Source organism: Brachyhypopomus gauderio, chromosome 15 (genome assembly GCF_052324685.1).
Source record: "Brachyhypopomus gauderio isolate BG-103 chromosome 15, BGAUD_0.2, whole genome shotgun sequence".
In the NCBI taxonomy this organism is placed as follows: Eukaryota; Metazoa; Chordata; class Actinopteri; order Gymnotiformes; family Hypopomidae; genus Brachyhypopomus; species Brachyhypopomus gauderio.
Window position 1 is genome coordinate 6,272,193 of NC_135225.1, and position 13,428 is coordinate 6,285,620.

Here is a 13,428-nt window from a genome sequence, read left to right on the forward strand (position 1 = left end):
GGGATTAGGATACCTTAATCCTGTGAATAAACAAAAAAATGTGAGAGGGAAAAATAACTGTGGTGGGTTGTGTACATGTGTGTTGGTCGAACTGGGCAATGCTGTTTCATCAAAAGCCCTCTAATCCGTGAGCCACCCCCCACTGCCCACCCCTCTTCTATCTGTCTCTGTCCTGTATACCCCTACCTCGAACCAACCAGGCCTCTATCTGGGCCAGAGAGCTAATCTAAAAACCACGGCTGAGAGTCCTCCATGGGGCGGGCCGTCCAGCGTACTGGCCCCGCCCCTCGCCCGGCCTGCCACGCAGTGAAGACCTTAAAGGCCAGAAGCTCTCGGTAGCCTCATCCAGTGAATGTAAGGCAGCCAATGGGCGGTCCTCTTGTGACTGAAAGATCTCACAGCAAGTGAGAGCTCCTGAGCTGATCCTTTATTTTTTCTTTTCTTCTTTTTTACAGTTTACTATCAAGTAATGTCCTCTGATCCAACACTTTAGCTGCTAGCCTCCTGCAGCATCTTTAGGGAGGTTCGGTGGTGAGAGTGAGGCCAGTGAAGAGGAGGAGGAGGAGGGGTAAGAACGCTGCTGTAGCAGCCACGCGGCTTCTCCAGGAACCCAACCGAGCCTCCTGCCACAGGCCCAGCTGGGGCCGGGCCTCTGATCCCCGCGTGGTACGCACCACCCTCTTAGACCCACGCCGCATTAAGGAACACGTGATCTCAGGTGAGCTCGTGGTTTTCACCCCGATGCACACGGGGATAACTGAAGCCCATCATGCTCGGTAATGATTAAAGTGAACTTTGACCTTTCTGAGTTTCCTCTGGCACCGTTCCCATTTCTTTGTTTGGAGCTGCACTCAGTTCTCCTGCTGGAAAAACCACATTTCTTCTGCGAATGTACCAGGAGCCATTTGTAATTATATGAATCAAAATGTACTTGAACCAGAGTGTCTGACACAGCAATCCCCTGGAGAGCAGAAGAAGACGAGAGCTTAGGACCGACAGCACAGCCCCCGTGCCACTTCCAGCCACATCCGCGCCACTGAAATGTGCACGGGCTGGTGCTAAGCAGCTCTTCCTAAGACAGCCGTTACCAGCCGGATCAAGCGAGTCTGGCGGGTCTTTTTATCTCCTCCTATATCAAAGGAATTTACGGCTGTTTTGGGTCGTGCGCGGCGGCAGACGCCCTCCATCCAGCGTGTCTCCGTGTAATTACAGGCGAGAGCACCTTCATTACGCCACTGCTCCCCACACCAGATGAAAGACACGCATGACACTGCCATGTAATTGCTCCTTCTCATTGGAGGAGGAGGAGACGTAGAGAGGCGTGAGGAAGGGAGAGGCTTAGTGTTCCTGTATATCCTGTTTCCTCTGTCCTCCTGGTTCTCCTCCCCTCCCTGTGGCTGTGGGCCGTGGTAGTCACAGTGGCTGTGGGCCAGGAGGGCTTCATTATCCCCCCCAGTGTCTGAGGCTCTGGGACAGATGTGTAAATTGTTGTGCTAATGCGGCCAGGCAGCCGTTGCATTTAACGGGGCCAGATTTACGCACTTCACGTCACTGTAGAACTGTCAGTGACACACACGCGTACATGCACACACACACACACGTACATGCACGCACACACACACACACACACACACACACACACACACACACACACACACACACACACACTCAAATGTGGTGTGGGCAGCCGCTGTCAAACGCACACATAATCACCTCCACACAGGCATGCTGTTCCCTGCAGTCACCCCACCCAGTAGCCTTAACCAATAACAAAAGTGCTCTGCATTTAATCAGCAGGGCCACACTGCGGCAGGGCCACGAGCAGAGCCCTGCACCCGCACGCCACCTGCCCGGGGGGCCCCGCACCCGCACGCCCCGGAGAGACCCTCACCTGAGCCACACACTTCTGCAGAGCTTTCCTTCCTAGTTTCAAGTACTGTGAGAGTGCTCTGAGATGTCACCATAAAGCACCATCAGAGCCGTCCCAGCGGTAACGCTTCTAAACCAGCTTAGTGAAGCACAGAATGAATTGTGCTTTGGAAATGGATTTGAAGAGTGAGCACTCAAATCTTCACACAACCAACGTGGACCGTACCGCAGAATAAGAATTGAGGAGATTTTTAGCGCACTTGTATTTACTTTCTGCTTGGTTTTGTTCTTAAAACAAACACATGGCAGAATAAAGGAGCTGCGATTATGTAAAACGTGTTCGGTGACGCCCCTCCAGTCAAGTACAGGTTCTGCTGCATGTTTGTGGCGGTTCCTACACCTGGACGGGCTTCGGCGTGGACCTCTCCTCCTGCACGAGCGAGGGCACCCGCACGGCCATCTCCCCAGGCCACTAAAACGCCTGCTGGCTGCTTGTCCATGAGTCTACGGCTCCTCTTAAAGCCTGCAATCAGGACCAGAATCAATCCGAGCAAGCCTCATGCTGTCCCCCTGCAGGGCATCAGATTAACAGGCATTACACACAGCTACCGTTAAAGAAGGGTAATTTCACCTGCCTGGCAAAGACCTGAACGGAGCAGGTCGGCCATATGAAAGGACCCGAAACCTCGGTGCCACCGATAGACGTGTTAAGACACAGAGTGATGCTCATTACACAGGACAGGCAGGAGGGGCTCTGAAGTGCAGCTAATTTCAGGTGTCCATCACGCCAACACAACGACTCACAAACCCCGGCAGCTGTCTTTTAGGTTTGAAAACAGACACCATTTTGGGTCACATAACATCAGTGTGAATGATGCACTTGCCAAACATTTGACATACAGTAGACCGCAGTGCCCATGAGGATTCTGGGGCACGGAGGCTGTCTGGCCACACCACTCTGGATTGCTTACTGCATCAAAGCTAACAGCTCACACAGAGTTTCTCTGGTCCTGACAGATCACTTTCTAAATGAGTCTACTGAGCAGAGTCTCTCCTCTTTGTTCCATCCTACGCTCTCCGCCATGTACACACACACACACACACACACACACACACACACACACACACACACACACACACACACACACACACACACACACTCCAAGGGTGGCTGCACACTGACAGCCCAAGATCATCATTTTTGTTTAAGTTGAAAAGTGACCCTGCCTCACTTCAACTGATCAGACAGAAACGTCCAGCCTGCCTCTCAGCCATCGATCAATACATCATCATTACATCATGCAGGCGTTCACTTCTTCGGGCCGGTCGGGGCCACGGAACAGGACGCAGCATGAAGATGGCAAACTACAGGACAGGACAAGCCAGGGGCGGTGCGGGGCGGGACGAGGCGGGGCGGGGCGTGGGCGGGGCGTGGGCGGGGCTGCAAAGTTCGGATGCGCCGTGCGGAGAGTTAATGAACCCAGTCCGCTCAGCACGAGTGTCCATCTGCTTCCTTAATCCCTGCGAGCGTCGGCCATGCTGGGCAGGCTACCGGGCCGGGCCACGATAGACGAACCCGACCGACCGGCGCCATATGCGGAGAGGTGTGCCGGCCGGGAGCGCAGGTGCGCCGGCCGCAGCCAGACGCGGGGCCCGGTCCTGACCCCGCGGGGCCACGCCCACCTTGGCTTCGATGGCAGCGTGGCGAAGCGACAGAGTATTAGCGCTGGAGCGGAGCGAGCGAGGAGGTGAGAGAGAGGTCGGCCATGACGCCCAACCGCCTGGCGGAGCTGGACATGCTTCCTGCTGCACACACAAACGCTCCCGAGGCTCCGACCAACGTCACACCCAAGAGGCTGCGTGGCGGCGGTTAAGAGCAGAAAGGCCCCGCGCTGATTCCCCCTCCACCCCCACACGCGTGAGAATGTAATCAAGACGCGCGTGGATGCGTTCGCTGACTGAGCACCTGACAGGTCCAGGGGGAGACCTCCCCGCAACACCCGCTCCTCCTCCTCCTCCTCCTCCTCACTCTGCTCCTGTTTGCTCTTCATTCACCGCCTCCCTCTCTCCCCTATTTACTCCTTCGCCAGGCAGGCAGGAGCCTGTCAGGCTCAGATTAGCAGTTGGCGGAGTCTTAATGACACAGTATTAATGCTCCTACAAGACGCACAGGCAAAGCAGGAGAGAGGAGGCTTCCGTGGTCGACACGCTGAACTGCCCCGGAGGAATTATGCCTCGCAACCAGCTCAGCGATCTGACTGCCATGGAGGCTCAGCTTAAGACCTGCTCCCATGGGCCTCCACTGTCTGGATGGCCAGAGCAACAGTTCTGGGCTTGATGGGTTGTCTTGCCTTCATTTTTGCCTATTTCACTATATATGTGTGTGTTTGGGTGTCAATACACGTGTTTGTGTGTGTGTTTTCATGTGCATATGTATGTTTGCATATGCTAGCATATGCTGTAATAGACTGGGTGGGTCTTTAATTTTACATAAGTCTTGGGCAAGGCAGGGTTAGGAAGGCTATTTATCCAGGGACCACTGTGTGAGGTCTTCTACACGGTTCTTTTTAAGAGTGCTTTATCACACTCCATCACCCCTCACGGACCAGGAGCACACACTTAACCCACAACAATGACAAACCAGCTGCTGTGTGTGTGAGCACGCAAGGGCCTGTGTGTCCCTCTTCTGGGCTGTTATGGACTCCCCCATTCAGCCCTGCAGTGGCAATGGACACTAGGAGAACACTAATAAATCCCCACTCCTCTTTCCCACACCCCCCAAAAGATGCCCCCCACAGTGCTGCGCCCCGCCCCATGGGGCAGATGGGAGACTTAATAGGCATTAAACTCAGAGAGATAGGATTCTCCACGCTGCCTTCTAAAGACGAGCTTCCCAAACCCCCACCAGCTCTGGGGCGTAAAAGGACAGAGACGGGGAGAGGATCACTACACACGGGGCAGAAGAAAATGAAACCCAGATTGGAAGGATGAGAGGAGAGAGAGAGAGAGAGAGAGAGGGATTGGGATTTCAAATATTCTCAAAGGGACTAAAACTAGAAACATGACAAAAACAGGCCAAATGAGAGCAAGGATGAAGGCTAAGAGAGAAGCTGGCTGATATCCTCTTAAAGACTACCCTGGGACCCAGAAATAAAGATGGAAGATGCCATTTCTCCCACGCACAGACTTCAGCCAGCATCTGTGTCAGAAATGCAAACACACACACACACGCACGCACGCACGCACGCACACACACACACACACACACACACACACACACACACACACTCACTCACTCACGGCTTGAAATAGCACCCAGATTGGTTTGAGCCTAATCTCCAAGCATGGACTGGTCTGAACTTCCCTTTGAAGAGGAAGAGGCTGGCCAGGAGCATGTTCACGGCCTCAAAACGTCTCTCTGCCAGTGCGAGACACACAGAGGCAGGCAGCAGGTGGTGCTCACAGACCCGGCACCAGCGTTCATGGACGCCTGATCGGAGCGGGCCTGCCACGCCATATAAACCAAAACCACTGCGGACTCTATAACGTCACAGACACACCTTTGACTCCTACCCATGGTAAAATGCCTGAAAGACACTGTCTCCTATAAGTATTAGATATTATGATTCAGAGAGCCATTCAAGAACTGTAGCAGGGCACCTTGAAACATATGGGAACAAGCTAGGGTATAATGAGCAGAGACATTACAGACAGTAAGTTCTCCGGCAGGCCTACATCAACTGCTGAGAAGATTGGACCCACCTCTCAATCAGAATCAGGCTGCCGACCATATCAGAACAATTAAACGTGGCAGACGCGTGAGGCGGTGGACTGAGGAGAGACGTACTCTTCCTCTGGGGTTAATGAGTGTGAGGCACTTGTAATTGGGGCTCGCGGTGACTCGCACGGCGTGACAGGTGTGGGACCGTGTCACCGAGAGCTGCCACACGCAGCTCAACCCAAGATGTGGGGAGCACGCTGCACCAGAACCACGCTCCACCCAAACCAAACTCCACCAGAACCACGCTGCACCAGAACCACGCTGCACCCGGACCAAACTCCACCCGAACCACGCTGCACCAGAACCACACTGCACCCGAAACAAACTCCACCAGAACCACGCTGCACCAGAACCACGCTGCACCCCAACGAAACTCCACCAGAACCACGCTGCACCAGAACCACGCTGCACCCGAACCAAACTCCACCAGAACCACGCTGCACCAGAACCAAACTCCACCAGAACCACGCTGCACCCGAAACAAACTCCACCAGAACCACGCTGCACCAGAACCAAACTCCACCAGAACCAAACTCCACCAGAACCACGCTCCACCAGAACCAAACTCCACTAGAACCATGCTCCACCTGAACCACGCTGCACCCGAACCACGCTCCACCCGAACCACGCTCCACCTGAACCACGCTGCACCCGAACCACGCTGCACCCGAACCACACTGCACCAGAACCACACTGCACCAGAACCACGCTCCACCTGAACCACGCTCCACCTGAACCACGCTCCACCCGAACCAAACTCCACCAGAATCACGCTGCACCAGAACCACGCTCCACCAGAACCACGCTGCACCCGAGCTGCGGCTGGCACTCATGCCACGTGTGGCGCCAGGGGCTCACCGCACTCTTCCTGTGGTTTGGTACTGGAGAAGATGAAAGCGCTCTGCTCCGCGGCACTGGGGAACACTTAGATGGCCACAGCCAATGAAAATACTGCAAGAGGAGCGGAAGATGTTCACCACGGCGACAGTGGCAGGATAAGAATACAAACTTTCACATGTCTGGCTCTCGGCCCCATTGTTTGGACATGACTGAATAAGAAGTGTGACTATGAAAAGAGAGCAGAGGCAGAATAAACACACACACACACACACACACACACACACACACACACACACACACTCATGCATTTTCTGTGGCTGGCTTTCAGAAGAACAGACTGGCCGGCCCCTCACCCCACACACCCCACACACCGTGGCAGGAAAGAGCTTCTTTGAGCCCTCCATTCAGGGCGGGTACAAAGCCACCCCACGGAGTCATTCTTCAGCAGACCCCGTCACACTCCACCCATCCCACCCGGCCCACCCCCAGCCCACCGCCCATCTGCCGTAAACCTGGCTGGGGTGAAGAGTCTCCCTCTTCTTTTTCTCATTCATCCATCCACGGTTTGCCCCAACTTCATTAAAATCTCCTCCTCCGCCCTCCCGTCTGTTCCTCCACCCAGCCCTTCTCGTCATCACTCAGCTCTTCTGGAATGATCCTCAAGATCTTCGAGTCATCGTTCCTCTCCTCATGTTCTGAAGGCTCTAGTATCCTGTGAGTGGTTTTTGTGTTTGCTTGGACTAACTAATTTTCATCACTTGTCCAAACAGACTTTTGTGACTACTGAAAAGAACATATTAAAGGTTTTACTCATTGGACCCAATGATATCAGTTACTTTTAATATCAGATTCCCAGTAAAATATCAGCTACTTTTAATATAAGATTCTCAGTAAAATATCAGTTATTTTTCATATCAGATTCTCAGGTTTATTATTATGCTTATTTTAATGTTTTATTATCATGTTTATTTTAACGCTTTCATTGTCATGCTTATATTAATACTGGTATTTATTTATTTATTTATTTCACTTCACTTTTTCTCGGTTGATTTTCCCAACTGCCCCCCCCCCCCAACTGTCTCTCTGCTCTTTGCTGATGATTTATGGCGGCACACTTCATGTACAGTATTGGCAAAGCATTAAAAATGTCCGCCATTAAAACTCAGCACACTAGCCATCGCTAAAAGCCTTAAGAAAACCACCTCCCAGAGACATGAGACATGCTCCTTGCTGTTTCTCACTCTTTCTCGCTCCCGCTCACTCGTCTCCTTGAGACTTAATGATGCTTGAATGCCACTGCATCTAACTTCTCTATCCTTCTCCCTCACACACACACACACACACACACACACACACACACACACACACACACACACACACACACACACACACACACACACACACACACACACACACACACACACAGATACACACACACACAGATGTGTACACACAGGGTGGGGGAGTGAGGTTAGTTCTCAGGTCCCATGCATAGTGATCAGTATTTACCACACTGTTGATCTAATCTTGGTTTAAAAAGTGAGTGATTATGGGTGTCAGACTCGTCTCACGACCACATGCACTACACATTCCCAATTCCAATCCAGAAAAACAGAACCACACACACACAAACATACAGAAACACACACACACACACACACACACACACACACACACACACACACACACACACATGCCATATAAAGGTTCTAAGCAATCATAAACAGGTTTAAAATATTAACAAGGGCCACTTTGCAGTGATGAATAATGGAGGGGAGGGAGGGAGTGGAACACCAGTGATCTCCAATACAGCCGCACATGGCTCCTCCCCAAAGCTCCCATTAAACTAATGCACAGCGCAGCACTGCAAGTCACACTCTCCAACACGACACATGTTCCCTCGCTCTTTCTCTCAGATCGTTCCCTTCTGTGTCTTCCATCCTCTCCCGCCTCTAACATTTTGTTTAACCACTTCTATTAAACTTCACAAGCTCTCATTTTCCCACTTCTAGGCCTCTCGGAGGCCACCTGTCTCCGTGTCTGAAAACAGTACCGTACCTCCTGACACGACGTTGACCACTCTACGCACACCCCAAACACAGAACACAAGGGTCTGACCCATTAGCCAGCACTGGGGCAAAGAAAAAGACAACCGTCTCCCATAGTTAACCAGCTGCACCTCCGTGACCTGCAGCTCCACAGGAGAATTCACTGGGCCCTGGTGGGGAGGGTCAGACATGTTCTCCTCTCTAAAGATGATGGCCTGGGGCACACGGAGGTTCTCTCCACCCCCTTCCATATGGTTTGACCTTAAGCAATAGATGCTAGCCTTAAACACCCCCCCCCCTCCCCGTCGCAGTTGTATGAGGTTTGAGCTCAACTCTAACAACTATTACTCATTTACTATTAATCTACTACTTACTCTTCTAACACATGCAGACAAGGACACTGAAAATGAATATACAAAACTCTCAAATACATGTATACAAGCACTTCAACATACATACAAACACTCATACACTTGTGTTCAAGCAATGAAATGTACATACAAACACTTATACACATGCAGGCAAAGGCACTCAAACATACATACAAACACTCATACACATTCAGGCAAAGGCACTCAAATGTATGTACAAACACTTATACACATGCAGGCAAAGGCACTCAAATGTACATACAAACACTCATACACATACAGGCAAGGGCACTCAAATGTACATACAAACTCTCATACACATGCAGGCAAGGGCACTCAAATGTACATACAAACACTCATGTGCACAAGCATACCCAGTCCTCTCTGTCTGCACTGAACAGAGAATGCGGAGATATTCCCAAACGCATATGCAGATGCACACACAAACAAACATACAAAGACGAACACACACACAAGCACATGCACACATGCACGCGTGCACACACACAGACACACAGGCACACACACACACACACAGTCCTGAGTGAGGAGGCTGATGGGCAAAGGAGCCAGACGTGGTTTCCTGGCAGTCTGGGTAATTAATGTTCATGTCAACACTCAGACAGCATTCTCATAGAGGAAATCTGAGCTCAGCACATCCACGCATGAACACATGCACACACACACACACACACACACACACACACACACACACACACACACACACACACACACCCAACAGAGCAGGAGCTGAGAGGAAGAATAAAGGAATGGGCAGAATGAGAGAAAAGATGAATGTTATCTGTCTCGACCACGCTATGTTACAGAGTAGTTGAAAAATGCCCCGGTCTCTGTGTCTCGTTCAGACTTTGGCGTATGTGTGTAGAGGCAGCCGGGCTCCCACACCAACATCCAGCCGGACCTGAACAAAAGCCCAGCTCTCCTGTCTCCAACCGCACTCTCCGCCACGCTCCACAGATCACATTTCTCATCCTGAGCATTTCATTTCAAAACAGTGCTCCCTTATTAAGCATAAGCGGCTTTTCTGGGCTGCCTATTCTGGAACAACAGGCAGGGGTGGGGGACGCGGGACTGCTCTAGTTAAACATCATACCATCAATAAATGAGATAGGAAAGGGCTACAGGATGGGTAAGACCCCCTGAACCATGTTTAGTAAGGGACAAAGCATGACCTGGGACACCACCTACAGAGGCATTCTGGGTACAGCCCAGTATCCAACCCAGTATCCAGCCCAGTATCCAGCCCAGTAGCCAACACAGTTACAGCTCTTCTAACTTGCACTAATTCCTAACTTATCCTCCAGAATGGTACAACTAAACTGTGGGTAAACTACTGTGGATGTTATGAACCGATCTGCTAGATATGCAGCAAGATACTTTTTAAATATGATTTCAATACGAAGGTAAATAACTAGGTTCTTAGCTAACACAAATTCTTGAATGCCAAGACTAAGTCTTTCACACAATCCAACATCGTCTTCTTTTAAGTATTTGCGACACGATTTATTTCAACAGACCAAACCAAGTGTCTAAACTTTGCTAACTTTCAAATACGGTAGTTGGCGCTAAAAATAACCAAAACACCAAAAATAACCAAAACGTCATAATTTCTGATATGGGCATATTATTCCGATAATAATAATAATAATAATTATTATTATTATTATTAATAATAATAGTAATTATTATTATTATTATTATTATAAACTAGATGTTCATAAACTTTAACATATTTTGAGGAGATTTTTGCAGCAATTTCTGTGAATCAGCAAGTTATTATTCATGTGGACAGTAATTGGTTATTGTAAATGAACAAGCTGAACTCAAAAGCCAACTTCCTAAATAGCATCCAAAATCTTTCCGTCTGGAGCACATACCGACGACAGTGTTTGTTTGTTTGTTTATAAGTCGCGTTTTTTCTTTTTTCCTAGAGTCAAAAAGGCAGCGATGCAAACTTTAATGATCCTCCGAGCGCGCGGGGTTCCGCCCTTCCGCTGTTCGAACGCGGAAACAGTTTCAGACCTCCGTGAAACCACCGGGGAAGCGCGCGCACGCGGCACTGAAACACGCTCGCGCTGAAAGCGTTGCACGCTCATCCCGCGAAATGGATGGATGGATTGATGGATGGATGGATGGATGGATAACCGAATTAAAGCTACTGACATTTATTTTACATAACACTTGCAATAATATTTGGAAAAAAAAAACCTTGGCAGACAATTCCAAGAATCCAAGAATGTGTGTGTGTGTGTGTGTGTGTGTGTGTGTGTGTGTGTGTGTGTGTGTGTGTGTGTGTGTGTGTGTGTGTGAGTGTGTGTGTGTGTGTGTGTGTGTGTGTGTGTGTGTGTGTGTGTGTGTGTGTATTCCAAGAATAACCTCATGTAGATGATCTGAGCCACCTGCTTCCAGGTGGGCGACCCGTAAAGCACGCAGGTAAACGCCGCTTCACCATAACGTGGCCCTGCGTTCCTGGAGAACCCTCAACTACTTTAGTAATGACCCCCGTTGAAATGACACTTTACTAGAGCAGGACTCTTGGCAGCAGTAGTACATGTGGAAACAACACTGGCTGTGCTGACAGGATGATGCAGGACATTAAACCATGTACGGTCTTGTCTTGATTTATAGCGAACTGGCCCCAACACTTATCGGTGACTGATCGTCCCCTGTGCATAGCTGTGTCCCACTATCAAGATCGGTCCACGTCCAAGACACCGTCCTCACTAATCTATATGTTTGTCTGGGCATAAATCTTGCTCAACACGCCTCTTATCACTTATCTGGGCTTTGGGAGTGCATTTATTTTCTGTTTGTGAAGTGAAGTCGGGGCTCGTATGAGACTAACTCCGCTTCCTTTATCAGCAGCTGTGGGTGAGAATGCCTGTTACTCAAACTATACATCTATATACAGATGAATTAAAGCGTTTCTGTTAGAGAATAAAAGGCAAGACACGGGCTAAAAGTATTATAAAATGTTTGTATGCCGTCCCGGTGTCTTTAAGCCGGGTAAATTACCTGTACAGCACAGGAAGGCTCCATAAATGAGAATGAGCGTTAGAGCAGCGGGAGCTTGGTCACGCCGTATCCGCACACACAGCATCTTCCTCGGTTACGTTTCTGCCGAATGTCCCAGACGCTCTGGATAAAGTTGTCCTCTAATAGACTCGCTGTTGGGGGGGCACGATATTTCCTCAGAGAAAAGACTGTTCTGTAGTCACAAATTCAGTTAAAACCCTCCAACTTTCACAAACAGGAGAAAAAGAAACACATAGGTGGTGAATTATGTTCCTCTCAGGTGAAACTGTGGCCAACTTCAGAGAGTCGAGCAGCAGCTTCACGCGTACCGGGGACGCGCGTAAAGTTCAACACATTCACAACTTCACGTTAATTACCTCGTTTTCTAACGAAATTAATACAAACCAGACCATTTTTGGCCAAATTGGTTTGACTGCGATATACTTGGGGCGAAGAGGCAAAAAAACTTGTCCCCGCTAATAAAAACACCGCAGTTTGCCAATGTCCACTCGGTGTTATCTGCGCAGCGCCATTGTCCGAGCGCGCCGGGTCCGTGCGGAGGGAGCTGAAGGAGTCAACACGAACACGGCGGCTCTGAGCGCCTCTGGACTCCCATATCCCGCTCAGCCAATCACCGAGCGTCTCCCTCCAGGAGGCTGGAGAAGCGAGGAAGGGGAGTCCGGGAGAGGAACGGAGATGTGCTGAGCGCTCACAAAGCCCGACATGGATTCACACGCGGACTGGAGTGAACTCTTCAATAACTTAATTGTTAAGGTTTTTTTTTTTAAACGATCGTCTTTACAGTAGCCGACACTTACAGAATCGCAGAATTATGATAACTATCATGTTGAACGTGGCGTTATAAATGAGCAACATTGGATTATTAAATAATCTAATATACTAAATGTAAAAGAATATATTGTCCTAAAATCAGGCATGCGTATCCTGCGTCAGCATGGGATAAGATCTAGGCTTCTAAAACAACAAATCATACATGTAGGCATGTGAACTTTGCATATTTCTTGGCTAAGTCACTATTTGATTTGCCATTCATCCAGTAAAAAAATAATCAGTTCGACGCCGGGAAGACCTTACCGTCATGGTGCGCTTAATAACTCGTAGGTTTTCTTCAGGTGTTCAGTGTCGTTGTAAAGTGTACCACACGAGGGTGCTGTTTCCTATCTACTTTATTAAGTTACTTGAGACAAAAACGCGTGTCGTGGCAGTAATAATTTTGTTAATCGCAGTAGACTGTTTTGCATTTACATTACAGCACTTACATTACATTCAAAATGACTTAAAATGCTTAAGAGTCTACCTGGGAAGCATTTATCTTTAGATGTGGTAAAATAATCATACATAATCAGTATCATACCGGCCTGAGTTAAAAATATATATTTTGTGCTGTCAGTGCCAGAATAAAGAGTCAAAATAAATAATCTCTACACTACTCCGTTAACACAGAGACGGTTATAAGTGATTA

At 49.4% G+C, this 13,428-nt stretch overlaps 1 protein-coding gene across 3 annotated transcripts in view; it reads right to left on the reverse strand.

Moving 5' to 3' along the window:
• unc5b (unc-5 netrin receptor B) overlaps window positions 1-12,536 on the reverse strand; it is a 41,494-nt gene extending 28,958 nt beyond the window's left edge. For all 3 annotated transcript variants that reach the window (XM_076974882.1, XM_076974884.1, XM_076974883.1), the window contains exon 1: window positions 11,946-12,536. In XM_076974882.1, the coding sequence (XP_076830997.1) occupies window positions 11,946-12,030 (85 nt within the window). In that variant the 5' untranslated portion in view covers window positions 12,031-12,536. The remainder of the gene's footprint in view (window positions 1-11,945) is intronic.
• Window positions 12,537-13,428: the final 892 nt, after the last annotated feature.